Genomic DNA, 27,187 nt, shown 5'->3' on the forward strand with positions numbered 1-27,187 from the left:
ACAACTGAAGGAATCTTAGCCTTTTTCTCAGGAGGCTGGAGTAAAGGTGATGTTAAGTTACAGCAGTACAAACCTCTATTGAGATTCCCATCTTGAGTATTATATTCAATTCTGAGCATTGTATGTGAGAAAGGATATATTGGCCTGACAGTGAGTGCTGTCCAGTATATTTATTAGTGTCACAAGTAGGCTTTCATTAACATTGCAATGAAGTTACTATGAAAATCCCCTAATCACCACACTCCGGCGCCTCTTTGGGTGCACTGAGGGGAATTTAGCACGGCCAGTGCAACTATCCAACACATCTTTTGGAATTTGGGAAGAAGCTGGAGCACCCGGAGGAAGCCCACACAGACACAAGGAGAACGTGCAGATTCCGCGCAGACAGTGATCCAAGCTGGGAATCGAACCCGGGTCCCTGGCGCTGTGTAACACCGTGTCCGTTGTTCAAAGTGGTTTAGTCAGCTGCTTTTTTGTTCATGGGCAGCCACTCAGTGCTCTTTAAAACATGCATGGGATTTGAACATTGCTGGCATCTGTTGTCCGTCACGACCCCACATCTCACCCCATCCCTCAGGAAACCATCCTTTTCTGTATGATACGGACAGCAATTTTTATCTCACAGAATGAATATCGTGTCATAGCCAACCCCTCACCTCTAATTTGCATACAATAGCAACACTTGCGTTTAAGGCATCCAACCAGAACCTTGGTCAAAGAGGAACATCTTTTAAGGAGCATATTAGAAGAGGATATAAAGCCAACGAGGTTGAGAGGGGGGAATTCCAGAGCTGAGAACCTTTCAGCTAATTCAGCATAAATTGGAGATAGAATCTGTGACGAAATTGGTCTGTTTAGATCGGACATCAGTCATCATGTTTACACTTACTTACCTTTTCCAATACATTTCTAGATTTCATAGGATGTATATTAGTTCAGGGATAAAAGAGATAAACGCTGCATGTAGTTACACTTAAGATCTATCAGCGGTAAAATTCTAGGCCTTAAAGCTGCACAAAACCAGACTTACTCGCATTACTTGGCAGACCCAAAGCTTTTTCAGGGAATTCCCCTGATACTTGTTTTAAGCTAAGTTTCTGCACCTGGGGTTTTTTTTCTTAAGTTCTCTTAATAGTTTGAAACCTTCCTGGAACAGCTACTGACAACATCAGGACTGCATTGATCTTTTAATTGGATGATATGAATGGTTCCCATCTTCTTTCAGCATTTGTTGAAATGTCCTGCACGCACAAGTCAATTGGACATGTACCCAATTTAAACGGAGGCACTCCAGTCAGCTGTTAAAGAAGGATCAGACACTTATAATAAAAATTACTAGCTACTTGATTCTGCCAACCATGGAAAAAGACAATCGGCGAAATCTTGCTGGAGTTCATGCCGGTGGGCTCTTAGGCCCCGCCGGCAATGCACTCCTGCAGTGTGTTTCTCATCAGTGAGGGGTGCATTCAGTGGGAAACCCTATTGACAATGACAGGAACACAAGATCCTGCTACCAGCAAGCAGCGCACCATCTCCTGCCGATGTAAAACACACTGCAGACAGGGAGAAAAATCCCAGCCAATTTAAATGTGTGGAATTTAAACCCAGAGTCTTGTGACTCGGAGAGAAAGACATGACCAACTAACAGAGCCACTGTTGACCCAGAAACAACTCAGTGAAGGGCTTAATAATTTATGAACAGCAAAAACTGTCTTGCTAACTGCAAAGCATTATTCAGATTAGTAAACAAAAGGGATGCCCCCGACTACACCACAAATCCCACTTCCTTGTGACAAAAGTCATTTAGAGAAATGGAACTGAACTTGAGTGGGGTAGGGTTGAGGCAAAAGGCAAGTCCTAGGACAGCAGCTTCAAGGCTGGTTTTGGCCGTGAAGTGTTGCCAAATGCACATACGTAGGTGTAGGTAACTCATCTATTGCCTTGTTGCTCCTTAAGTTGGCTGTGATTTGGTTGAGTGTCTTCATTCTTCTGCAATCATTTGTCAGCGTTTGCAGAAAGATTTTCCTTGTGCAGCTGGTGTTCTTTATTCATTTTTATTTTTCTACAAAGTAGGTGGAAGAAGGTGTCCGATAGGAAGTATTTACCAATTATTTTCATTGGTCAAAGTTTTCTTTCCTCTTTCCTGCCCGCAACTAGATCAGTCATTCGACTAAAGGAGCAAGGGGTAAAGGAAGAAGTTCTTTAAGGTGCCTTCATATTTGATTTACATGTTGGCCCACATTTTTAACGGTCTTTGATGCTGCTGTCAGGACAAGGGACATGACTTTAACAATATAAATGCAGGGAGACAGATAGCCAGGTGCTTTTTCCTGAATAATCAGAAGCTTTTTCCCAGCGTGGAAGAGTCAATTACTAAGGGGCACAGGTTTAAGGTGCGAGGGGCAAGGTTTAAAGGAGATATACGAGGCAGATTTTTTACACAGAGAGTAGTGGCTGCCTGGAACTCGTTGCCAGGGGAGGTAGTGGAAGCGGATACGGTAGTGACTTTTAAGGGGCATCTTTACAAATAGGTGAATAGGATGGGAATAGAGGGATATGGGCCCCAGAAGGGTAGAGGGTTTTAGCTCGATTGGGCAGCATGGTCGATGTAGGCTTGGAGGGCTGAAGGGCCTGTTCCTGTGCTGTAATATTCTTTGTTCTTTGAGACAGCATATAGACTTCACTGCTTGTCAATCAAAACTACAAAGTCGCCATGTATAAAAACACCACTGTACCTTGTATTTATATAGAAACTAGAAGCAGGAGGAGGCCATTCGCCCCTTCGAGCCTGCTCCGCCATTCAATTTGATCATGATTGATCATCTAATTCAATATCCTGATCCTTGCTGCTATTCCTTGATCCCTGTAGCCCCAAGGGCCATATCTAATTTCTTCTTGCAATCACACAATGTTTTGGCCTCAACTACTTTCTGTGGTAGGGAATTCTACACGTTCACCACCTTCTAGTGAAGAAATTTCTCCTCCCCTCAGTTCTAAAAGGTTTGCCTCTTATCCTCAAATTATGACGCCTAATTCTGGAAACACCCCCCCCCCCCCCCCCCCCCAACCATTGGGAACATTCTTTCGGAATCTATCCTATCTAACCCTGGGTTATGGGTTTCTGTGAAATCCCCTCTCAGTCTTTTAAATTCCCGAGAATATAATTCTAACCAATTTAGTCTCTCCTCGTATGAGAGACCAGGAATCAGCCTGATAAACCTTTGCAGTACTCCCTCTAGGACATATTTTGCTCAAAAGATCATTGAAAATATGTTGCTGAAAGCAAATGTGATGATGAATATCAAACTCTGTGGCACTCTACACAGTTGACACAGGGAGACAGTGGCATTGTCGTATTGCCACTGAACTAGTAATCCATAGACCCAGGATAATGCTCTGGGGACCTGGGTCCCTGGGTCCCAATATCACCACAGCAGATGGTAAATATAAAAAAAAATCTAGAATTAAAAGCCTAACGATGACCATGAAACTGCCTGGTTCACTAATGCCCCTTAAGGAAGGAAAGCTGCCACCTTGCCTGGTCTGCCTTACCTGATTCTGGGCCCTCAACAATGTGGTTGACTCTTAAACGCCCTCTGAAATGGACTGATAAGTCAGTTCAAGGGTAATTAAGGATGGGAAATAAATGCTCCTTAGCCGGCAATGTCCACATGAATATAAAAAATATTAAAACTTGAGACTTGCTTGCTAAAGGATCAATAATTGATCAAATAGTGCAATGGCGGCACAGTGATTAGCACTGCTGCCCCACATCGCCAGGGACCTGGGTTCAATTCCCGGCTTGGGTCTCTGTAGAATTGTGTGCAGTTTGCACATTCTCCCCGTGTCTGTGTGGGTTTCCTCCAGGTGCTCCGGTTTTCCACCCACAGTCTGAAAGCCGGGCTGGTTAGGTGCATTGACTCAAGCAGGCGCCAGAGTGTGGCAACTGGGGAGTTTCATAGCAATTTCATTGCAGTGTTAATGTAAGCCTTATAAATAAACTTTTTTTTAAGGTTGTGGAATTATACTGTACAGCTGATTAATCATAAGAACAGTCTGATTTGTGTGATACCCCAGTCGGTGCATGTTAGATTCAGAAATGACAACAGACAGATTGATAAAACGGAACATGATTTTAGCTTCCTCGTGTTATCAGACAATCCTGAGCGAAGAAGTGGCACAGTTGAAGGATATGCTGTCTCTCTATTTTGACAGAAGAGTTTTTTGAGAAAACTGGCCCAGTTAGTTTCAAATTGTCTACTTTGCTAGGAACATTGCTTACAGGTTCAAACATCATTGTGGAAAAGTTTCAGTGACTAAGCTGCAGTGACATTCAGGTATCATATCTCAATCAGGACTATTTTACTCTAGATTATTGGGTGATAACTATAGGACAGTTAGCTTAATTCTGTCATGAGAAAATGTAAGAGTCTATTCTAAAGGATATAGTAATAGCAGAACATTTAGAAATACGCAATGGCTTCATGAGGGGAAATCATACCTGACAAATTTATTAAAATACTATGAGATCATAGAGAGCAGGATAGATTAAGGGGAATCAGTAGGTGTAATATCCTTGAATTTCCAAATGTATTCAATAAGGTGGTGCACTAAAAGCCTTGTAGACTGCATTGGAGGCAGTCCAGAGAAGGTTCACTTGGTTGGTCCTGGGTATGGAGGGATTAGGAGGAGAGGGTGATCGATTAGGCCTATCCTCATTGGAGTTTGGAAGAATGAGAAGCGACCTTATTGAGAAATGTAGGATTCCTAGGGAGCTTGACAGGGAAGATGCTGATAGGTTGTTCCCCTTGTGGGAGTGTCTAGGACCAGAGGGCATATTCTCAGAGCAAGGGCTCACCCGTTTAAGTCAGAGATGAGAAGGAATTTTTTCTCTCCGAGGGTAGTGGAATTCTTTACCACAGAGGGCTATAGATGTTGAGTTGTTAAGTATGTTCATAGCTGAGATAAACAGATTTTAATCAGTAAGGCAATCAGAGGTTATAGGGATAAGGCAGGAAGGTGGAATTGAGGATTATCATATATTAGTCATGATCTCATTGAGTGGCAGAGCAGATTTGATGGGCCGAATGGTCGTCTTCTGCTCCTACGTTTTATGGTCTAACACTGACCTGAAGTGCTACCCTCAGAGCAGCCCCAATTTTGTGCTTAAGTCACTGGATTGAACGCACAATTTTCCAGTTCTGAGATCAGAGCACGACCACTGCCATGACGTTGACATCGGTGAACTCCTGTGCTAAGCTTTGTTTTGTGTTTGTGTGAGTACGTCTTGCATTCCTCCTCTGTTCGAACCACTGTGCATTCCTGTGTATAAACTATGTTTGTAATGTGCAAGGGAAAGCCAAATTAAAAATCCCTGCTCTTTGTGAAATGGGGGTTCCTGCTTAGCTGTACTGTCTCACCGAATGCTGCTGGAAGCACTGAACGCGTTAACTCTAATTCTGTGTTGTGTACGTGCCAGATCATAGCTGGAAAATTTTGGATGACGTCAGAGACTTCCTGTGATTGCTGCACAATTCCAGTTGTACATTTTCTTACAACAGGGTTGAGGCTAATTGCAAATAGTGACGTGGGGCCATCTAATCTTGTTCTATGTGGGTGTTTGTTATTTTAAAGTTTCCCTTATCCGCGTTTTGAACTCCACACAGTGGACACCAGACAGCTTGATAATGTTTACAGTTCACAAGTAAGGCTGACCACATACTAGTCAAGCTGGTAAGCAAAGTCAGGATTCTGCGGAGCTGCTGCTTGTGCAGCCTTCTGCTCGCATGACCAGATTTAAAATCATTTAGAACTTGAAATTTGTGCTCACTATCAGTTTTGGCTAACTGCTACAGGCAGCAACGTGAGTTGTCAGCAGGGGAGTTGGAGTCTGGGCATTATGGTGCCATTGTCCCAGAGTTTAGCAGAGCGTGTGGGTGCCTCGTGAGGGGTGGAAAAGGGGGATTGTGGAGCATATATAAGGCTGAGCTACAGCTTTGTCTGAGAAATAAATGGTGGTAATCGTGCTGCAGAAGGGTGAGGTGGAGGCAACCGTTAGCAGTGATGGCAATAAAAGGCGGCACAGTGGTTAGCACTGCTACCTCGTACTGCCAGGGACCCGGGTTCGATTCCCGGTTTGGGTGACTGTCCGTGTGGAGATTGCATGTTCTCCCTGTGTCTGCATGGGTTTCCTCCAGATGCTCCAGTTTCCCCTCTCAGTCTGAAAGATGTGCTGGTTAGGTTGATTGGCCATGGTAAACTCTCCCTCAGTGTACCCGAACAGGCGCCGGAATGGGGCGACTCAGGGATCTTCACAGTAACTTCATTGCAGTGTTAATGTAAATCTACTTGTGACACAAATAAATAAATAACAGAGACAGCAACAGCTGCCCTTTGGGAAGCGGAATGGTGATTGTGGTGGAGAGGAAGCAGGTGCCTTGGAGATCGGAGCAACGTCTCCCAACGGGAAGCTAGTTTGGTGAGCTGCTTCGTGTTTCCACGGGGCCAGGTGACTGCAGCAACTGAGAATCAGAAAGCTTTCCCTGCAGTGAGAAAATTAGATTGAATGTCAACCTTCGACTTAGCAAAATTCCCAGCAAGGAAGGAGTAAACACTGAAAGCAAAGCTGAGCTGCCAAAAGAGAAAGTGCTGGAAAATCTCAGCAGGTCTGGCGGCATCTGTAAGGAGAGAAAGCTGACGTTTCGAGTCCAGAGGACCACCATAGTGTTATTTAAGTAAATGTGGAATAAGAGTTGGTGAGTGTGTAACTGAAGGATTGTTATAAACACTCATCTGTTCATGGCAGTCCTCTCGGGAAGGAAATTCATCATCCTTATCTGGTCTGCCTAATGTATCATTCCCGACAACAACTGTAACATCCTTAGATAGCATCTTTAAAATAATGTAACGCCCCAAAGGGCTTGATAGTATTATAAACCAGTGTATGACGATCAGCCGCATATCGTCGGCCATATCAACTCAGACGACCAGAAGCTTTGTTAAACAGGTAGGTTTTAAGAAGAGTTTTGTAAGACAGAAAACAGTAGAGGCACAGAAGTTTAGAGATGGAATTCCAGAGCCTGGGTCAAGGCGAGTGAAGACGCAGCCACCAATGGTGGAACAATTCAAATTGAGGACGCACAAGAGGCCAGATTTATATATCTTGCAGGCCTATGGTGCTGGCAGAGATTACAGAGATAAGGCTGGATGAGGCCATCGAAGGATTTGAAAACAAGCATGAGGATACCAAATGCCAAAATCAAGGCGTTCCTTGACCAGGAGCCAATGTAGGCCAGCAAGGTGAAAGGGAATGGGACTTATTGCAACTTAAGACACAGGCAGCGGAGTTGTGGATGACCTTAAGTTAACAGAAGGTGGAATGTGGCAGATCAACCAGGAGTGTGTTTGAATGGTCAAGTCTAGAGGTAACAAAATGAAGACTTCAGCAGCGTATCTGTTCGGGTAGGAGGTAAGTCAGGAGAAGTTATATAGATGGAAATAGGTGGTCTTCACAATGATGACAGACCTTCTGAAATGGTCTAGCTAGTTTTCCTGAAGTGCTCTAGACATGGTCACTATGGGAGCATCTTCACCAAAAGTACCTGGACTCTTCCAGGTTCCTTACCATCGAAAGCAAGCTCTCAGGCTGGTTTGGCAAAGCATCAAACATTTCACATGTATACTCAGCATGCTTCTGCAGTGTGTCCCACCAAAGTCCCCATCTGACTTGCTTTTTACTTGCCTCTGATTCAGCCCTAAAGAACTTGTACACCTGCAGTGTGGATTGTGAAAAAGCCTTGGACCGGATGAACTGGCAAAATCTGTTGAAAGTGCTGGAGATGATCAGAGATGATTGGAGAGATAAAAGAATAATTGTCCATGGGACAGACTGCTACAATCAGGACGGGCATTTGATGAAACAGGACTTGGTGCAATCGGGTATTGGATGGGACAAGGCTGCGTATTATCTCCACTGCTCTTTAACACCTGTGTAGAAGTCATGTTAAAGAACCACTAATGAAACAGAAAGTAGGAGGTCAATTCTGGAAGTAGTGACATTTAAAAAGAACCGGGCCCTAGTGACTAGAACAACAGAGGATCCAGAGATAATGCATAAGGTAAATGAAATGCTGGAAGCTGTGGACTGAAGGTTAATATAAAAAAAATGAAAAGTTATATAGATTGGAAGAAATAATGGTGGGAAAGTAGAAATCAAAATAAATTGTCAACAACTGGAACAGCTTTCACAGCTTAAGTACCTAGGAAGTGTCTTGTCAGAAGGTGGTCACTGGCATAAAGAAATCTGAGCCTGAACATTGATGGCAGAGAATGCATACTCTGCACATAAAGAATTGCTCAGTGTAAGAATGAGTAGAGATCTTAAGAAAATAATGATCAAGACTGTGATCTGGACTGTCTAGCTGTACAGGGCTGAAACGTGGGCCTTGAGAAAAGTGGATCTCCACAGGTTAGAAAGTTGTGAGATGTGGTTCTGGAGCAGGATGGAGAAAGCACCAGAGCAAGGAAGAAGCTGTCCAGATGGTGGAGGTGGGAAGAACATGAGTGAGTGTCATCGAGAAAGGGCACGTAGCTGGGTTTGCTATGTGCTGAAGGAGGTGATTAAGGAAAGGTTAAAGGATGAAGACCCAGCAGGGGAAAGGGTATGAGAATGTTAGAGAACTTGAAATTGAAAATCAGAGGGTTAATGAGTATCTGAAGAGGAAACTGCAGGACCATAAGGAGCAGAATTAGACCACTCGGCCCAGCAAGTCTGCTCTGCCGTTCAATCATGGCTGATATTTTTCTCATCCCCACTCTCCTGCTTTTTCCCCCATAACCCCCTTATTAATCAAGGACCACAATGTGTGGCAAAATGAGCAGAGGATCTGCCTTCAGGCAGATCACAACTATGACTAATGCAGATTCCACATCCATATTATTCTCTAAATTGCAGGCATTGTGAGTATCTGAGCTGCTGTCTTCGAGTGTGGTGACAGTGCTGTGCCCTTTTCATCCCTGCCCATTTTGCTGTACCTTCCATTCACTCTTGTCCTCTAGCTTACTTGTTCCTGCTATCTCCAATTGTGCACCAGCTTATCCGGCAAGAGAGTTAAAAGTGTGGTGTTGAGTGTTGTGCAATCCGTTTCGCTGTTGTGACTGGCAGAGTTGAATAGCTGGCAGTTTGCACAAGCTGTGAGAGACTTGCAGAAGTGCCAAGTGTGTCAGGGTGAGGTGCAGTATAAATGTCTTGGCCAGGATTTTTTTTTTGTTTTAAAAAGACTGCAATTAGAGATCTTAAGAAAATAATTATCAACGCTGTGATCTGGACTGTCTAGTGGTACAGGGCTGAAACATTAGGGCGGCACAGTAGTTAGCACTGCTGCCTCACAGCGCCCGGGACCTGGGTTTAATTCCGGCCTCGGGCCTGCTTGGGTTTCCTTCTGAGTGCTCCAGTTTCCTCCCACACTCCAAAAACGTGCGGGTTAGGTTGATTGGCAATGCGAAATTGGCCCTTTAGTGTCAGGGGGATTAGCAGGGTAAATGTATGGAGGTATGCGAATAGGGCCTGGTTGGGATTGTGTTCAGTACAGACTTGATGGGCCGAATGGCCTCCTTCCATACTGTAGGGATTCTATAATTCTGTAAAGGTTCTGAAAAATGACGGCGCCTGGTCATGTTAAAATTCGGGTCTCCAATATTGACACTCCTTCTTCACCCTCATCCTCCTCTCCCACCCCAATCTCACCCCCGCCCCCACCATCACAGTCTCTCCAACTATGCTGTTACCCACTTCCTCATGAACAAGTGTGCAGTTGGAGGATATTCCAATTGATGGCAGTGAAGCAAGATCTGGGAGACCCCCGTATTGGGAGGATTTGTTGGACAGATATAAAAGATTGAGGGTACTTGGACAAATATCTTGTAGTTCTGCGGGTTATTTACTTGCAGTCAAATTTCTGCAATATTTTAATCCATGTAACTGAGTGCTCCCAGATGCTCTGTAACGTGGGTGCAGAAAGAACTCCGAGCCATAAACAACACATGAAATAGAGGAACAAATGAGCCCTGACATGATTAAGGTTGGAAAGAGAGGAAGGATTTTTAAAAATGTTTTATGGACTTCTCTCGTTAGTTTCTAACTTCAGTGATGATAGTTTATTGCTAGGCCTGGTGGTATGAGGATGTTCTTGAAGGGCTCTGAAAGACCTGCTGGTTAGGTGGATTGGCCATACTAAATTCTCCTTTAGTGTACCCGAACAGGCGCTGGCTGGTTTGGTGCTTTATAAACCTGGTTTCCCAGCTTTGTGGGAGGGGGGGGTTAATTGTTCATTTTCTCCTCAGCGCGAGATTGCTGAAAGAGATTTTTATATCAAGTGTTCTTTCACTCCTGTTCTTTGGACATCTGCAATATTGCCACAGTGAGGATGCCCCCATGGGACTCTCCCCTTTTACATTTTACAGGAGTAAGTGTAGGGAGGAGCTACATAGAGATATCAACCCGTAACAGGCAACAGAGAAAGGGTATCTCTGGCATGCGTTACAGCTGTTTTATGTGGACATTGTCCTGGAACAGCCCAATGAGGCCATCCTTCTCATCTCAAGACTTTTTTTAAATTCATTCATGAGACATGGATGACGCTGGTGGCCAGTATTTATTGCCCAACCCTAGTTGGCCTTGAGAAGGGGGTGGTGAGCCGCCTTCTTGAATTGCTGCAGTCCATGTGCTGTGGGTCATCCCACAGTGCTATTAGGGAGAGAATTCCAGGATTTTTCCCAGCAAAGGAACGGTGATATGTTTCCAAGTCAGGATGGTGAGTAGCTTGAAGGGGAACACCACCTTTACTTGGCCAGTCATTCCTGCCTCCATGTTTATTTAAAGGTGCTGTACATGATGCGTTATCTGTTCTTTAAATATATGCACTACCTTATCCTTAAGGCCATCCTTAAATATTCCTTCAATATCCATCCTCAAGAATGATTTGGTAGCACCACCAATGACTGATTTGTTCTGAAGGTCATTGCTACCATGTTTTTTCAACAACACCTTCCAAACCTGTGACTTTTACTGCCTAGAAGAAGCACATGGAAATATCATTGGTACAAATTCGTACAAAAGTCATGCAACATCCCAACTTGGGACTTTTAACCATCCCTTCATCGTCGTTGGCTGGCTCGGTGTAAAGTTTTTGGGGGTCAGTTTAGCTCAGTTGGCTGGACGGTTGCTTCGTGATACAAAGCGACACTGACAGCATGGGTTCAATTCCCATACCAGCTGAGGTATTCGTGAAGGCCCGTCTTCTCATCCTTGCCCTTGCTTGAGGTGTGATGATTCTCATGTTAAGTAACTACTAGTCAGCACTCCTAAGGCCCTCTCCCCACATAAGGGGATAACAGTCTTATTAGGTTGAGACGACTTGTATTGTAATAAATCTCTTCCCATTTTTCTAACTGGTTACTATTTATGGGAACTTTACCGATTGGTTTACAGCACCTGGTGAGAAATCAAACACAAGGGAAAAACTCGCTTGACCTCATCCTGACCATTCTACCTGTCGCTGGTCTATCTGTGTGGCAGGAGTGATGATTATATAGTTAGCCCTGTGAAGATGAAGTCTTGTCTTTACGCTGAGAATACCCTCTGTCACGTTGTATGGCACAACCACCATTTTTAATCAGACATGCTCAGAACAGACCCAGCAGTTCAAACTGGGCCACCGACAGCAGCAGAGTTTATTCATACACAAGCTGCCCCCCTCTGATTGTCATATTCTTATCCTCACTCTACCATTGCCATCAAGTCATTGACCAACCCTGGTTCAGTGATGTTTGCTGGAGAGCACGCCAGGAGCAGCACCGGGTATTCCCAAAATTAGCTGCCAGACTACTGAAGCTACAAGAGGACTACATGTATGTTTAAAAACTGGAATCAGCTTCCTTTAGATGCTGGAAATCCAAAATAAAAACAGGAAATGCTAGATCTGGTCAACAGCATTTGTGGAGAGTCAGAGTTGATGTTTTGTGTTGATGGCCTATTGTCAGAATCGTTCTGATGAAAGGCCAGACCCGTTGAGAATTTCTAGCATTTCCTATTGTTTATTCTAAAGACGGATAAATTATCAAACCACAGTGGATCAGATCAAAGCAAGTACATCCAGTCAACAGTGTTGATGGACAGTTAAACAACTAACTGGAGGTGGAGGCTCCATGGGTAGTGTCCCCATCAGCGGACAAGGTTGGACTATTTGGAACCATCTACAGTCAGAAGTACAGGGTCAGTGATTCATGCCAGGTTCCTCCTGAGGTCACCAGCATCATAGAAGCCAGTTTTTGCTGACTGGAATTTAGAAGAATGAGACATGGTCTCATTGAAGCATATCGATTCTTAAGGGGCTTGGCAGGGTAAATGCTGAGAGGATGTTTCTCCTCATGGGAGAGTCTAGGACTAGAGGGCATAGTCTCAGAATAAAGGAGCGCCAATTTAAGACTGAGGTGAGGAGGAATTTCTTCTCTCAGCGGATTGTGAGTCTTTGGAACCCCTTGCCACAGAGAACTGTGGACCAAAGCCTTTGTATATATTTAAGGCTGAGATAGTTAGATTTTTGATCAAAGGAATCAAGGGTCATGGGGGAAAGGCAGGAAAATGGGTGTGAGGAATGTTGAATCAGCCATGATCCTATTGAATGGCGGGGCAGGCTGAAGGTGCCTCTTCCTGTTTCCAATTCTTCTGGTCTTATGGAGTGTACCTGCAATACATGGACTGTAGCAGCTCAAAATGGTGGCTCACTTCCATCTGAGGAGGAACACTTTCAGACAGCAACTGGTTAGGCCTGGCATACAAGGCCTGAAAAGGTGGCAGAGTCAGATTTTCAGTTGTGGATTTCATAAGGAAATTGGATAAGCATGTGTCGGAGTACTGTGTATAATTTTGGTCTCCTTACTTGAGAAAGGCACTGGGGGGGATACAGAGGAGTTTCATCAGGTTGATTCCAGAGTTGAGAGGGTTGGCTTACGAGGAGAGACTGAGTAAATCGGGGCTATAGTCACTGGAATTCAGAAGACTGAGGGGAGATCATATGAGATTAAGAAGGGAATAGATAAGATAGAAGCAGAGAAGTTGTTTGCACTGGCAGGTGAAACCAGAACTAAGGGGGAGCAGATTTAGGACTGAGTTGAGAAGGGACTTCTTCACCCAAAGGGTTGTGAAGCAGTGGAATTCCCTGCCCAGTGAAGCAGTTGAGGCTGTCTCATTGAATGTTTTTAGGGCAAGGAAAGATCAATTTTTGAACAGCAAAGAAATTAAGGGTTATGGTAAACGGGCAGGTAAGTGGAGCTGAGTCCTCGAGAGCCATGATCTTATTGAATGGTGGAGCAGGCCCGAGGGGCCAGATGGCCTACTCCTTACATTCTAAAAAAATTCCAGGGCAATGGGGAAAGACTGGAAAAGGACAAACTAAATTGTTCTTGCAGAGGACCGGTAAATACTGGCCTTGCTATTGATGCTCACATCCATGGATGAACAATAAAAATAAGTGTGAATCTGGATTTCAATTGTCAGTAGACTGTGTAGGCGTGAGAGTCTTCACAGCTAAACTTCATCCTGTCCTCCCCACTTTGCACCTTGAGTAGGAGTTATGATAAGTGGTTAGAGGAAGGAGTGTTGACTGATTTTCCCCTCCCCAACTCCAAGATGCAAAACTCAATTATATGGCTTCAGCTGCTGCCCTGGTTAAGATTAGTTAACTCGAGACGGACTGGAGAGATGTACCAGAGACATTCCCACTCGAGATGGTTTAGGTGGATAATTTAACTGAGCTATTTGGGAAGCCATCTTCATATTTGCCCACTCATTGCTGATTGATGGCATGCCCTAAAGCCTTGATGGTGAACCATTTGACCACTAGTTTCAATAAAAGATACTCAGACTGTAAATAATTCTTAGCTGATATGTCTGTGTTTGATAAACTTGCCACTAGAATTCTTCCCAGCCAATATACTTATGCTGCAGTCAGTCAGGGTTACCTGTATCTGCTGTGTGACACTATAATTAAGACTTTGGAATATGAGCACGATATAAGAATTAGTTCAGTATTTTGATATACTAAAGTAATAATTAATGTCTTTTCCTGCCTGAATGAGGTAATTATCCTGATAACCATGACAGACTAACAGGAAACTGGGAAAAACAGTCATTTTTTGTTTTGCTTGCATGGAGGATGTTGCCTATTTATAGACCATAATAATTTGAGTATTTATATAAGTTTGTTTATTTTTTTTGTTAAAATTAACCAACACAACATAGATCTCTGATCTGTCTTTGTGACTCAGTTTCACATCAGTCTCCTTGCATTTAGCCTCAAAACAACCTGCTGAACCTTCCCAGATGATTGTTCTGTCTTCCAGAAACATAATCTGCTCCCAGTTCTGTAGGTTAGAAACTAGAAGCAGGAGTAAGCCATTCAGCCCTTCAAGCCTGCTCCGCCATTGATTATGATCATGGCTGATCTTCAAAATCCTGTTTTTCCTCCTCCCCACCCCTTCAATAATTCAATACATAGGAGCTATGTTGCACCCTTTCTGGTCCACCCTAACATGGAAAGGATATTATTAAACTAGAAAGAGCGCAGATAAGATTTATTAGTGTGCTACTGGGACTTGATGGTTTGATTCTAAGGGGAGGCTGGATAGATTCAGATTTTTTCCTCTGGAGTGTAGAAGCTGAGAGGTGATCTTATAGAGGTCTATAAAATAATGAGGGGCATAGATCAGCTAGATAGTCAACATCCTTTCCCAAAGGTGTGGGAGTCTAAAACTAAAGGGCATAGTTTAAGGTGAGAGGGGAAACCTACAAAAGGATCCAGAGGGGCAATTATTTCACACAGAGGATGGTGAGTATCTGGAACAAGCTGCCAGAGGTAGTAATAGAGGCAGGTACAATTATGCCTTTTAAAAAGTATTTAGACTGTTAAATAGGTAAGATTGGTATAGAGGGATATGGGCCAAATGTGAGCAATTGGGACTAGCTTAGTGGTTAAAAAAAGAGGGTGGCATGGACAAGTTGGGCCGAAGGGCTTGTTTTCATGCTGTAAATCTCTATGACTCTATGTTAGAAATGTATTTGGCTACATCATCAATGTGTATGTTTAAACCATTCCACTCCTTTGTAATTTTCAATGGTCAAGGCATAGGCGCCTTGGGACTCTGAATTAACAGACGTTATGTGTTATGTGCCTGTGTTGCTTTCACGCTTAAGAACTTTGTAATTGATGCTGTTTAGGTTTGTAGTTCCGGGTCTACACTAGGACTAATTGGTAGACTAAGTGTGTTTACTGGCATCATACTGCGGCACAAAGGTCGGTTTGTGAAGAGATTTGATAAGCGCCTGATGTTCCTTTAGAATATCTTGCTGAAAGTAATTGCGCTGTTAACTTATGAAACTGCTTTCATGTGTCGTTATAGAGACCCAATCCCAGGAGATATTAGAGCATTGTTGAATGAATTGTGCACGCTATTCAGAATTGCTTTAAAACGGTGTGCAGTGTATAAAATAAGGATCAGATACCCAGTTATTTCAGGTTCTTGTAATTTAATTTTAAGGAGTAAAACTAATTGTTGGGGAAAAGAGATGCTGCAGTGTTGATGCAGTGCTTAGTTAAATATAGCATTGATCCATAACGAGCAATTTTCTTCCATTCTCCGCTCTCCCACTTAACTATAGTGGTACTTCAATGAATCTCTGGCACTGCCAGGCTGGCACTGCCCAAAGGGCACCCCCTCTCCCAGGAAGGCCCCAGTGGTCTCTATCCCCACCAGCCGGATGAGCACACTTGTGGGGGACCTCTCCTGGCAGTGGGGGGACACTAGCAGGCCCCGTGACTACCGTACCAGGCCCGCTAATCACACGGGAATTCAGATTTCCAAGTGGTATTCAGCCCTGTGCCAATTTCTGATGCAGAACTAATTACGTGGTAAAAAGGGCCTGGGAGATTCAATCGACCAGATGTCAGTCATGAGTCCCACTAGAGCCGCTGCCACCTCCTCACCGTGGCCACACACACACACACACCCCACCCCGGTGATGTCTCTCAGTCTGCGATGCTACCCGAGTAGCGCAGAGGGCTGGGAGAATCCCATCCATGTTGAGGTATTGTATAAATACACATTTTCTTTCTTCTTAGAGAGCAATCTGGAGATTGTGTTGAAATGATTGATATTCTGCAAGTTTCTGGACTTGGGGCATTCGGTTTGCTGTTCACCTTAGCCCACAGTTGCCCAATTCTTGCCCAAGTTTAAATCAGGGCTAGAGTTTCCTTAATTGTGGGCACCCTTTGTGAAGACTGACTGGAATGCCAGCTCTCTGCTTGTGTGGTGGGAAACTGGATTGTTTTCATGATGGCTCCATTTTTCTTTAAGTTTCTGTGTTGATATTGTTCATTATGTAAGCCTTGGCTTAGCGACATCACCCTGCTCACCCCAGTTAGAAAGTCATGGGTTCAAGATCCATGTTAAAGACTTGAGCCAATAACCTAGGCTGACCCTTGGGTACAATACCGAGGGAGTACTACACTAACTGTGCTACCTTTTGTATGAAATCTTAAACTGAGGTCCTGCCTTCTCTTTCAAGTGGGTACAAATGACCCCAAAGCAGCAGGGGAAGAGGAGTAGGGTGTTGTTCTGATGTACTGGCCAATATGTATCTTGCAACCGAGCTCATTAAAATGACTTATCTGATCAGTTATCTTATTGCTGTTTGATTCAATCATGACTTACAGAAGGGAATTGGATAGCACATGAGGGCAAAATATTTGCAGGGCTGTGTGCTGTAACCATTCGATGATTAATTGACTGCGCAGCATTTTGGGACATGCTGGAAATTTGAAAGGTATGATATAAATTGAAGTTCTTTTAAAAGCTTTTTTTGGAGGTAAGGGAGTATCACTGAAATGTATAAAGGAATGGGGAGATGCAGCTTCTCACCTGCCAAAGGCAATCTTCCTGACTAAGAGCGCCAGAAAAGCTGGCTGTCTATATTTTAGTGTTAATGCTTGTGTCAGTTGTGAGTCTGAATTCGTTAACCTTATTTCCCTCCCCATCTCTTTATTGAACCATACTGGAGTACAAGCTCGTAGGCACCAGTAAATAACAGCCTTTCTTTATTAGTGAGCTACTTAATCTCCTGTAGTTGAGCTGAACCCTACCTAAAGTTTATTTATTGGTCACAAGTAAGACTTACATTAACACTGCAATGAAGTTACTGTGAATTTCCCTTAGGCCATTCAGCCCATTGAGTCTGCTGCACCATTCAGTTGTGGATGATAAGTTTCTAAACCCCTGTTCCCATCACTCTTGATCCCTTCACCAATCAAGAACCTACCTATCTCTGTCTTAAATACACTAAATGACCTGGCCTCCACAGCCTTCTGTGGCAATGAATTCCACAGATTAACCACTCCCTGGCTGAAGAAATTCCACCTCATCTCGGTCCCTTTACTCCGAGGCGTTTTTTTTATTATTGATGATTCACTGAATGACGGCAAATTAAAGTTGAAGTAACTTACAACCTGGGCAAGCTTCCATTTGTAGGTGCAAATCTGCACAAAATTGTCCAACAGCAGTTTATTGCAGGTAAGCAATTATAAATTTCTGACGTGAGCGAAATGAAGGAAATTAAGGGCTATTCATGAGCTGGTTACTTCAAAGCCATTTTCTGATGAAGCAGTAAAATCGTACCTCCATTTGAAGGTAGTGGAGCCTTAAATAATTAAACCTGATCATCTGTTATGTACCTCCTTGATTATTTGATAAATCATCTTCCTGTGCTTTTCATCCCATGGCTCTCGCTTTTCTGGGTAGCTAGGGCCGGATGAAAATATATCTGCTCTTGTTCCTTCAGAGAGTGCTTTGAAGTTTTGCGAAAATAATTGAAAAAGATACATATCCATTTATTTTCTCCCACTATCGTCAAGAAAACAGAGAAAGGCAACCTGTTCTTAGGTTTCACTTTTTTAAGTTAGCTAGTTTTGAGAAATTGGATAGAGTAATTGTCAAATACTAAGGAGGAAAGTATTACATGTCCTGTTAAAAGCTGGTGCTTTTTCTTGCTTAGAGATTTAAACTGTAAATACGTAGAGAGCCCAAAACTGAAACATTTACATCGAAAGGCCAAGCAGCAGTTTTACCAAGACAACAGACTTTTGATTTTAGCCCATCAATTTGAATCAAGTACTTAAGATGCCAAAAACCTATTAAATTTAAATCTGATGGTTTTGACCACCCATTAGCAATCTTATTGTGGGAAATACTGATATGTCATCACAGGTATAAAAGGAGGGGACAGTGGGACAAAGAGGTAAAGCAACTGCCACTTTCTAGAGCTCTCAGCTGTAGAGTGAGAAAGAGAGAGAGAGTCGCTGGCTCTCATAGCTTCATCTACACCTTAGAGAAAGCACCATCTAAATAGCAAAGCTACAAAGAAGAAAGAAGTTCCAAACAGAAAAATCAACAGAAAAGGCCCAGAATATTCTGGAAGACGTAAAATCTGGTTGTAATTTAGAGTGACTAAACTTGCTTTTTGTTAATGAATGGGAATTGTATTTATTTGAACAGCATTCTATTAGAATCTTGTTTTATTGGGGAATAGTTAATAGTTAGAAGGAATTTATTTGGTTTGTTAATAGTTAATTTGCTTACTGTTAGATAAATAAATTGTTACATTCATTTTAGAGTGAGTGTCAGGGATTTATTTTGTATTTAATCACTAGAAGTTGCTGAAGGGCAGGTCACACTACTTCACACACACTTTATATAGATTATAAGGTGAGGTACTCCTCTGGGTGTTTCGGTATGAGTTCTCAGAGGGGGGATCCATCTCTGCTTTATAACACTAGTAAGAAGTTGGCGTGAGTGCTGATAAGAATGGCTTTTCCCTCTGACCTCAGTTACTATTTCCCCACAGCATCGTGACTAAGACTCAGACATAATATTTAATGTACTGCTGCTTAGTAAAGTTGTACATTAGTGCTCCAGTGAGGTACTCGACTTTGTGGCCTCATTGCAATGCTAATGTAAGCATACTTGTGACACTAATAAATAAACTTTAAAAACAAAACTGGAATCCATTTGACTAAATTCAGGTTTCAGTCCTTAAACTTGGGTCTGATTCTGAAATATTCACACGCAATCCTCATCCTGCTCCCACAGCCTACCTTCCATTCAATAAAAAACAGCAGCCAGCCGTGTTAGCAGCTTTGGGAACTTCTATGTCGGATTCTCTATCCTAGGAAATTCCACGAAAAAAACAAAAGGAAAACCGAGTGATCCGAAGGAGCGTGGGAAGAACAGATCGAAGGGCAGTCTCGAGAAGAAAGGCAAGTTAAAGAGTGAAACGCGGTCCTTATTGAAGCAACTTGGTAAGTCACCTTGTAGTTTTACACCAATGAAAAATCAGAATCAGCAACATACTGGTATTTCATGTGTGCCTGGGAGGCAGGGCCTAAGCAGAGGGGAGATTTTTCTATACTCATAAGATGATTTTGTCAGGAGAGCTCCAAATGTTTCTTCCCCAAAAGGAAGAAGGTATCAATTCTGTAAACATGGAGCAGGTCACTTGCTCACTTTCAGTTTATGAAATCTTTCTTCTGCACTTGATGGTACCACATCTGTCTCTGAGCCAGAATACCCAGGCTCAAATCCCCCTCCAGGACTTGTTGGCCATGGAATCCATGGTGCATGGCCATGGTGCAGACAGGCCAGCTTATATGGCCGCCAGTCCCCAGCCTGCAATAGGAAAAGTTCAAGGCAGGAAGAATGTCTGGCTCTTTAAAGCTCCCCCCGTGAATCCCAAAAATAATCATTGATAGGAATGGAGAATGGTGATCAGCCAGCGATGTGGTGACCATGTGTACCATGGGAAAAGCCAAAAGAGAGAGGGAAACCATCAATGTTTTCAGATATTCTGAATGTTTGTACACGTTGTCTAACACTGTGGTGGGCTCTTTGTGTTTGAATAGCTGAACAGGCTTGAGGGACCATAGCCTACTTCCCTTCCTATGTCTTATTTTAACTATCGTTTTATAGGTGTCCTGAGAGAGATTGCCAAGTTATCTGAAATCCTGGATTCAGATTCCCGAAACACCAAAGTCACTAGATTTGAAAATCCTATCAGTCTGCTCCATTGGTGGAGGTTGTGAAGCAGGTCTTCATTCACTGGTCCCCAAAGATGGAGACCCAGTTGCGAATAAGGTCATTACCATGATTGAGGTGCACCATCAGTGCCTGCAGCCACCTACTCTAATCTGTCCTTCAAACTAACCATTTCACTTGAGTTTTCAGAGGCCAAAACTGGGCAGTTAAAGGTGCAGTCTATAGAATAGAATCATAGAATCCTTGCAGTGCAGAAGGAGGTCATTCAGCTCATCGAGTCTGACCACAATCCCACCCAGGCCCTATTCCTGTAACCCCACACATTTGCCTTGCTAATCCCTGACACTAAGGCACAATTTAGCATGGCCAATCAACCTAACCCACACATCTTTGGGACCCGCACATCTTTAGTGATCCCTCTGCTCCTAAAGGAGTCAGTTCCCAACATAACCAAGATAATCAGACTCCTTCAGGGTCCATTTGTTCTGGAGACTTTTAAACCCTTTCCTGGGACTTTTGATGGAATTCTTTGCAACTCTTAGTTGAGAACTCCATTGAGGTCCCCAGAAAGCCGAGTAGACGGAATTCCTTGGATATCCCAGGGTCCTCGCCTTGGTTCTAATCATGCTTCCTTGACATGATGGGGTGAGTGGAAGATAAACCTCTGGAATCTCTTGGTAGAATTCCATCCTGTTTTATAGTCCCTCATCAGTTTTGGCCCAAGTGAATTTTGGAGCCTGCAGGATCATTTTAATTCCTAAAAATAGGTGGGTTTAGGTCAGGTGAGCAGCTAAGACATAAGAAATTTCAAACTGGAACACAAATGGCAAACTTCCACTTTTAACAGGGATGGGCAATCAACTCATCCTCATAAGGTGGGATCCTCATTTTAAATATTTTAGTGAGACTGTTTTTCTCATATTATCACTCTCTCAGCTTTGACACTGGCAAAGTTTATCATGCCTTGGGATGCCCAGCAGCCAAAGGGAGGTGGTGTTGCCCAGGTCCAGCATATAAATGAGAAATAGGAAGAGGCGAGGATAGACCCTTGGGGCTCATGAGTGCGCAAGCAGGAAGAGAAGCCACTGCAGCTGCTTCTTAAGCTGTGATTTAAATAGGTAAGAATGGAAACAAGTGGAGTGCATTGCACACACATGGGCAACAGTGGAAAGGTGTTGGATGAGAATGGTGTGGTCAACTATGTCAACGGCTCCAGGCTGAGAAGGACAAGGAGGAAAAGTTTATCTTAGTGACATTAAGTTTGGGAGAACCTGAGGGGAAACCTGTACTCCGGGGTTTCCTGACTAAAAATAGCTCCCCTGCCACCTCCCTGTAAATGTCAGGGGCCATTGTAGCTGAGATCCATAGAGACAGCAGAGACAGAAGTCAATTTGGTTAAGATTGGAATTCGGCTTCCAAATGTAAAGTAAAATGGTGTAGCTTTATCCACAGCAATTATATCAGTCCAGGAGTGGTATATGATGCCTTTCAAAGAAACCTGTTCAAAACAGTTTGTGAATCATATCGGGATTACAGAATTAAAGTGAAGCAGATCAACGAATGGCTCAACTATTAGAGTAAGGTTATTATCATTGCATATCTGTACAAGAGTGTAGGATTTTGTACTAAAAGTATTGTTATTTCTGCAAAAACTTTGCAGAATCAGTTGTGTACGGGATAGGAAAAGAACTAACAGAGAAGTCTTAATCAGCAACATTTCAAGTACTTTCCCCAGTTTCACCATGGGCAAGGAAATGCAATTTAAAACGGATAAGTGCTGAGCAACACTTGCAAGTCTGAACGATATTAAATTTGTTTCCAGTTGATTTATTATGATGAAACTTACAGAGCAAAGGGATTTGGGGAAAGGAAATCATAGACCAGTTAAAATACCTTGAGACTGAGAAATGGTGGTAAACAAGAAAACAGAATTTGTATCATGTTGAAGATGATGCGTTTAAATTATAATGCATTAGTGAAATGGGCCTTCCATTCATCTTTATTTGTCATAAACCTGCCTCGGGACATTTACATATTAAATAGGGGTTTGGGGTGAAGAGAAAGCAGAAACAGGTACATTGGATAGCTAATCATAGAGAGAAAATCAGATAGGCCAGACAATTTACACAGGAGGAAAGAGAAGTATTGTAAATGTTTTACAATAATTGGTGTTGAATGGATGCAAAGTAAAGCTCCATTAAACTCTCTTGGGGAAAAGATTTAATAAGTAAGATACAGAATAAAGCTTTATTTCCTCTGCCGTAATAGAAATGAACCATTTACTGTAACGGCATGATACTTGGTTGTGCACTTATCAACCATCCATCCTTGTTACCTCTCTTGAAAATTCCCAACTCACACCAAACCGTGGGCAATTTCAGCTTGCCCACATGCAACTGGATTGAGAATGTCCAAAACCTTTTTCAGTTTAAGTGCTTTACAAACAAACAGGGACTGTGGAAACATTCAATGCTGCACAACAGTCTTGTGAGCAGAGTTGTGGCTCATAGTATAAAAGAGCAAGTAGTAACATGGATATGATGTTGGCTTGGTGACAGTAAACACTGAGTAATAGATGTTTTACAACCTGGAGGAAAGTTTGTAGTAAGTTCCCCAAGAGTCAGTGTTGGGACCCTTGCTCTTCCGGATGTTTATCAGCGACTTAGACTTTGACGCACAGTGTACTATTTCAAAAATTGCAGACTATATGAAACTTGGAAACATTGTGAACTGGAAACTAGGACATAGACAAGTTGGTGAAATGGACAGACAGGTGGCAGATGAAGTTTAATGTGGAGAATATAAGGTGATACATTTTGATGGGAAGAACATCGAGAGACAATATAAACTAAAGTGTACAACTCTAAAGGGGGTGACGGAGCAGAGGAACCTGGGTATATATATGTGCATAAGTCACTGAATGTGGCAGGACAGGGCGAGAGAGTGGTTAATAAAGCATACAATATCCTAGGCTTTATTAATAGGGACATGGAGAACAAGAGCCAAGGAAGTTATGTTGAACTTGTATAAGACAATAGTCTGACCTCAGCTGGAGTATTGTGCTAATTCCTAGGTACCACAATTTAGGAAAAAAGTGAAGACATCAGAGAATGTGCAGAAAAGATTCACGAGAATGGTTCCAGGGATAAGGAACTTCTGTTAGGAACATAGTTTGGAGCGGTGAGGCTGAGAGGAGATTTGATAAGAATATTCAAAATCATGAGGACAGAGTAGATCGGGAGAAACTGTTCCCACTTGTGAAAGGATTGAGACCAACAGGGCACAGATTTAACACAGCAAGAGATTCATTTTTGGAATGCACTGCCTGAGCGCGTGGTGGAGGCAGGTTCAATTGGAGCATTTAAAAGGGAATTAGGACTGTTATTTGAAAAGCTAGAATATACAGGTGGCGGGGTTGGGGGGAAGCAGGCCCCAAACGAATTGGTCAGTTGAAGAGCTGGTGCAGACACGATTGGCTAAATGGCTTCCTGCACCATAACAACTCTGTGATCCCATTAGCCTGGTTGAAAAATGAAAAATCACCGAGATGAATGGATATTGTCTCTCTCTCCTCAGATAGTGTCTAGGGACTGTTCATCAAGGCTTAGACCATGATGCCTCTATGGACAAGGTGAAGAAATAGGTCCCAGTATAATGGGGATTGAACCCACACTGTTTGTGTTATTCAGCACTACTCTTAACCATCTGGCCAGCTGAGATAACTGGCTTCAACTAGGCATTGTGCCTCCCAAATCACCATCTAACAAAGCATTCTAAGTACTAATCCATATTGTACTCTGTCACGCAGAGTCAGAATGTCAACATTTTCTTTTTGGCATGTCCCGCTCCTTCCTAATTTTCTTCCGAACAATTCACTGGTATCTTGTCTAATTACCTTTACTCCACTTGTGAACCTGAATAGTGAAATTTACCAAATATTTGACCATGGGACAGGGTCTGAGAGTCACAAGATGACAATCAGGAATGAAGGCCCCAAGAACCCTCATTCCAGGAATGCTAAGGTCATGGGCCAAATTTTTGTTACTGAAGTGGGTAGCTCAAGTCAGGACATTTCATTATTTGGCAGGCCCTCCTCAGTTTAAAGAGCCCCATTACAGTCAATCGTGGCTCTAGGGAGATAAGGGCAGGAGAGAATCTGGTCTGCCAACTCTCGAAGCATATGATGGATGGTTATAGGAACAGGGAAGTGCAGAGACTGGCTGATTAGAAGGCCTATCTCAGTTCTCTGTAACTTCCTGTCAGTTGTAGTAAAAGTGACCAGACCCTCTAACCCTCACTGTCCACTCACTGTCACCCTCCCCCACCTACTCCCTATGATGCCTCTGTAGGTACATCATACAGAACCAATAAACCACTAATAGCATTGGCAACTGTTGAATTGCCAACAAAAGAAATGTCTTTTCCGAAATCTGCTTAAAAAACCTGGTGTTCATACAGCCCTGTAAAAGTCACACAGAGTCATTAGAGTATCAGTAACAGAAGCTTTACCCACTTCAACCCTCCTTCCCTCTTTAATATTGTCCAAATAAACATGTAGACATTGACAAAAGAGATCACAGAATAATATAATATAATCTCATAAAGCTGTCAATCAGGCAACATAATCACTCCAGAATGTCCAGACTCCCTGTTGAGCTTTGGTTTTTTTATGAGTCTTGGAGCTCAGTCAAGCTTTCATAATAAACTCAAGCCAAAATAAAGTCTAGCCATCTGTTTCTGCTGATACTGTTCCCAGATGGCAAATTATATAAAAAGTTTTGCCTAAGTTCCCTTTTGGATTTCTTGGTAATTATCTTATACATGTGTCCTGTAGTTAGGCTTTAGCCAAAACTGGAAACATTCTCTCCATATCCATTTTATCAAAATCTTTCATAATTTTAAAGACTTTCGTTGGGTCAAACCTTTTTTTTTAGTGAAAAAACACTCTTGTCTTCAATCCTTTTCTGATATGTATACCCGTAAATTCCTGGTATGATCCATGTAAATCTTCCTCATAGAAATATAGAATCTAGAAGCAGAATTAGGCCATTTGGCCCTTTGAGCCGGCTCTACCATTCATTTTGATCATGGCTGATCATTGAATTTAATATCCTGATCCTCCCCCCCCCCCCCCCGCCAACCCTTCCCCAATATCTCTTGATCTCTTTAGCCCTAAAGCTATATCTAATTCCTTCTTGAAATTAGGTAACGTTTTGGCCTCAACTACATTCTGTGAATTTCACACATTCACAACCCTCTGGGTGAAGACATTTCTCCTCACCTCAAGTTTTAAAAGGTTTACCCCTCATCCTCAAACTATGACCTCTAGTTCTGGAACCCCTCCACCATTGGGAACATTATTTTTGAATCCACCCTGTTAGAATTTTCTAAGTTTATATGAGATCCCCTCTCACTCTTCTAACGTTCGCTTAGTATAATCCTAACCAATTTAGTCTCTCCTCATATGACAGACCTGCCATCCCGAATCAGCCTGGTAAACCTTCACTTTACTACCTCTATAGCAAGGACATCCTTCTTCAGGTAAGGACACCAAAACTGCACACAATACTCCAGGTGTACCCTCACCAAAGCCCTATACAATTGCAGCAAAACATCCCTATTCCTATACTCAAATCCTCTCGCTATAAAAGCCAACATACCATTTGCCTTCTTTATTGCCAGTTGTACCTGCTTGATTACTTTCAGCGACTGATGCACAGGGACACCAAGGTCTTGCTGAGTATCCACCCCTCTCAATTTACACCCTTTCAAGTAATAATCTGTCTTTCTGTTATTGCTACCAAAGTGGATAATTTCACATTTATCCACATCATATTGCATCTGCCATTGCAGATGCCCACACACTCAGCTTATCCAAATCATTCTGAAGCATCTCTGCACCCTCCTCACAGCTCACTCTCCCACCCAACTTTATATTATCTGCAAATTTGGAGATAATACATCCAGTTCCCTTTTCCAAACATTAATATGGAATGTGGACAGTTGGGGCCCTAATACAGAGCCTGTGGAAACTCACTAGTCATGACTGCCAACCAGAAAAAGACCCATTTATGCCAAGTCTTTGCTTCCTGTCTGCTAACCAGCTTTCTCTTCATCTCAAGACATTGCCTGCAATCCCATGTGCTTTAACTTTACATAGTAGCCGGTTATGTGAGACCTTGTCGAAAGCCTTTGCAAATAAGTAAACCACATCCACGGGTTCTCCTCGCTCAACTCGACAAGTTACATCCTTAAAGAATTCTAATAGATTGGTCAAGCATGACTTCCCTTTTGTAAATTCATGCTGACTTTGATTATACCATTGCCTTCCAAATGCTGAGTTACAAAATTCTTGATAATAGACTCTAGCAACTTCCCCAGTACTAACATTAGGCTTATTGGCCTATAGTTCCCTGTTTTAGCTCTATCTCCCTTTCTGAATAGCGAGCTTACATTAGTTACCCTCCAATCTGTAGGAACCAGTTCAGAGTCCAATGAATTTTGGAAAATAACCATGAATGGATCTATTTCCAGGGCCACTTCTTTAAACTATCTGGAATGAAGAATGAGATTTATCCACCTTCAGTCCCATTGATTTTCCCTAAAATGTTTTTCTACACATGCTGATTTGCTTCAGCACCTCACTAAAACTTGTTTCTCTCAGAATTTCTGGTACATTATTCATGTCTTCCTTTGTGACAACTGAAGCAAAAGACAAATTTAATTCCTCAGCCATTTCTTTATTCCCCATTTTGAAATCCCCCATTTCTGACTGAAAGAGGCTGCCGTTCATTTTTGTCAACCTTTTTCTCTTTACATATCATTAGAAACTTTTACAGTCAGTTTTTATGTTCCCCACTAGCTTACTTTCATACTCTATTTTTCCCTTCTTAATGAATCCCTTGGCCCTCCTTTGCTGAATTTTAAACTGCTCCTAATCCTCAGGCCTATTGCTTTTTCTTTTGCTAATTTCTATGCTTCTTCCTTGAATCTGATATTATCTCAGATTTCTCTTGTAAGCCGTGGTTTGGCCACAATTCCCTAACTT

The 27,187-nt window shown here is 42.7% G+C and overlaps 1 protein-coding gene across 6 annotated transcripts in view; it reads left to right on the forward strand.

Moving 5' to 3' along the window:
• Positions 1-27,187, forward strand: part of jade2 (jade family PHD finger 2) — a 162,202-nt gene that overhangs the window by 118,525 nt on the left and 16,490 nt on the right. For 5 of the 6 annotated variants that reach the window (XM_080201440.1, XM_080201435.1, XM_080201436.1 and 2 more), the window contains one exon: positions 19,278-19,406. In XM_080201440.1, coding sequence (XP_080057566.1) covers positions 19,278-19,406 — 129 coding nt within the window. The remainder of the gene's footprint in view (positions 1-19,277; positions 19,407-27,187) is intronic. The other variant, XM_080201441.1, reaches the window with a different exon arrangement.

This window comes from Carcharhinus amblyrhynchos, chromosome 13, assembly GCF_965287045.1.
Source record: "Carcharhinus amblyrhynchos chromosome 13, sCarAmb.v2.hapA, whole genome shotgun sequence".
Classification (NCBI taxonomy): domain Eukaryota; kingdom Metazoa; phylum Chordata; class Chondrichthyes; order Carcharhiniformes; family Carcharhinidae; genus Carcharhinus; species Carcharhinus amblyrhynchos.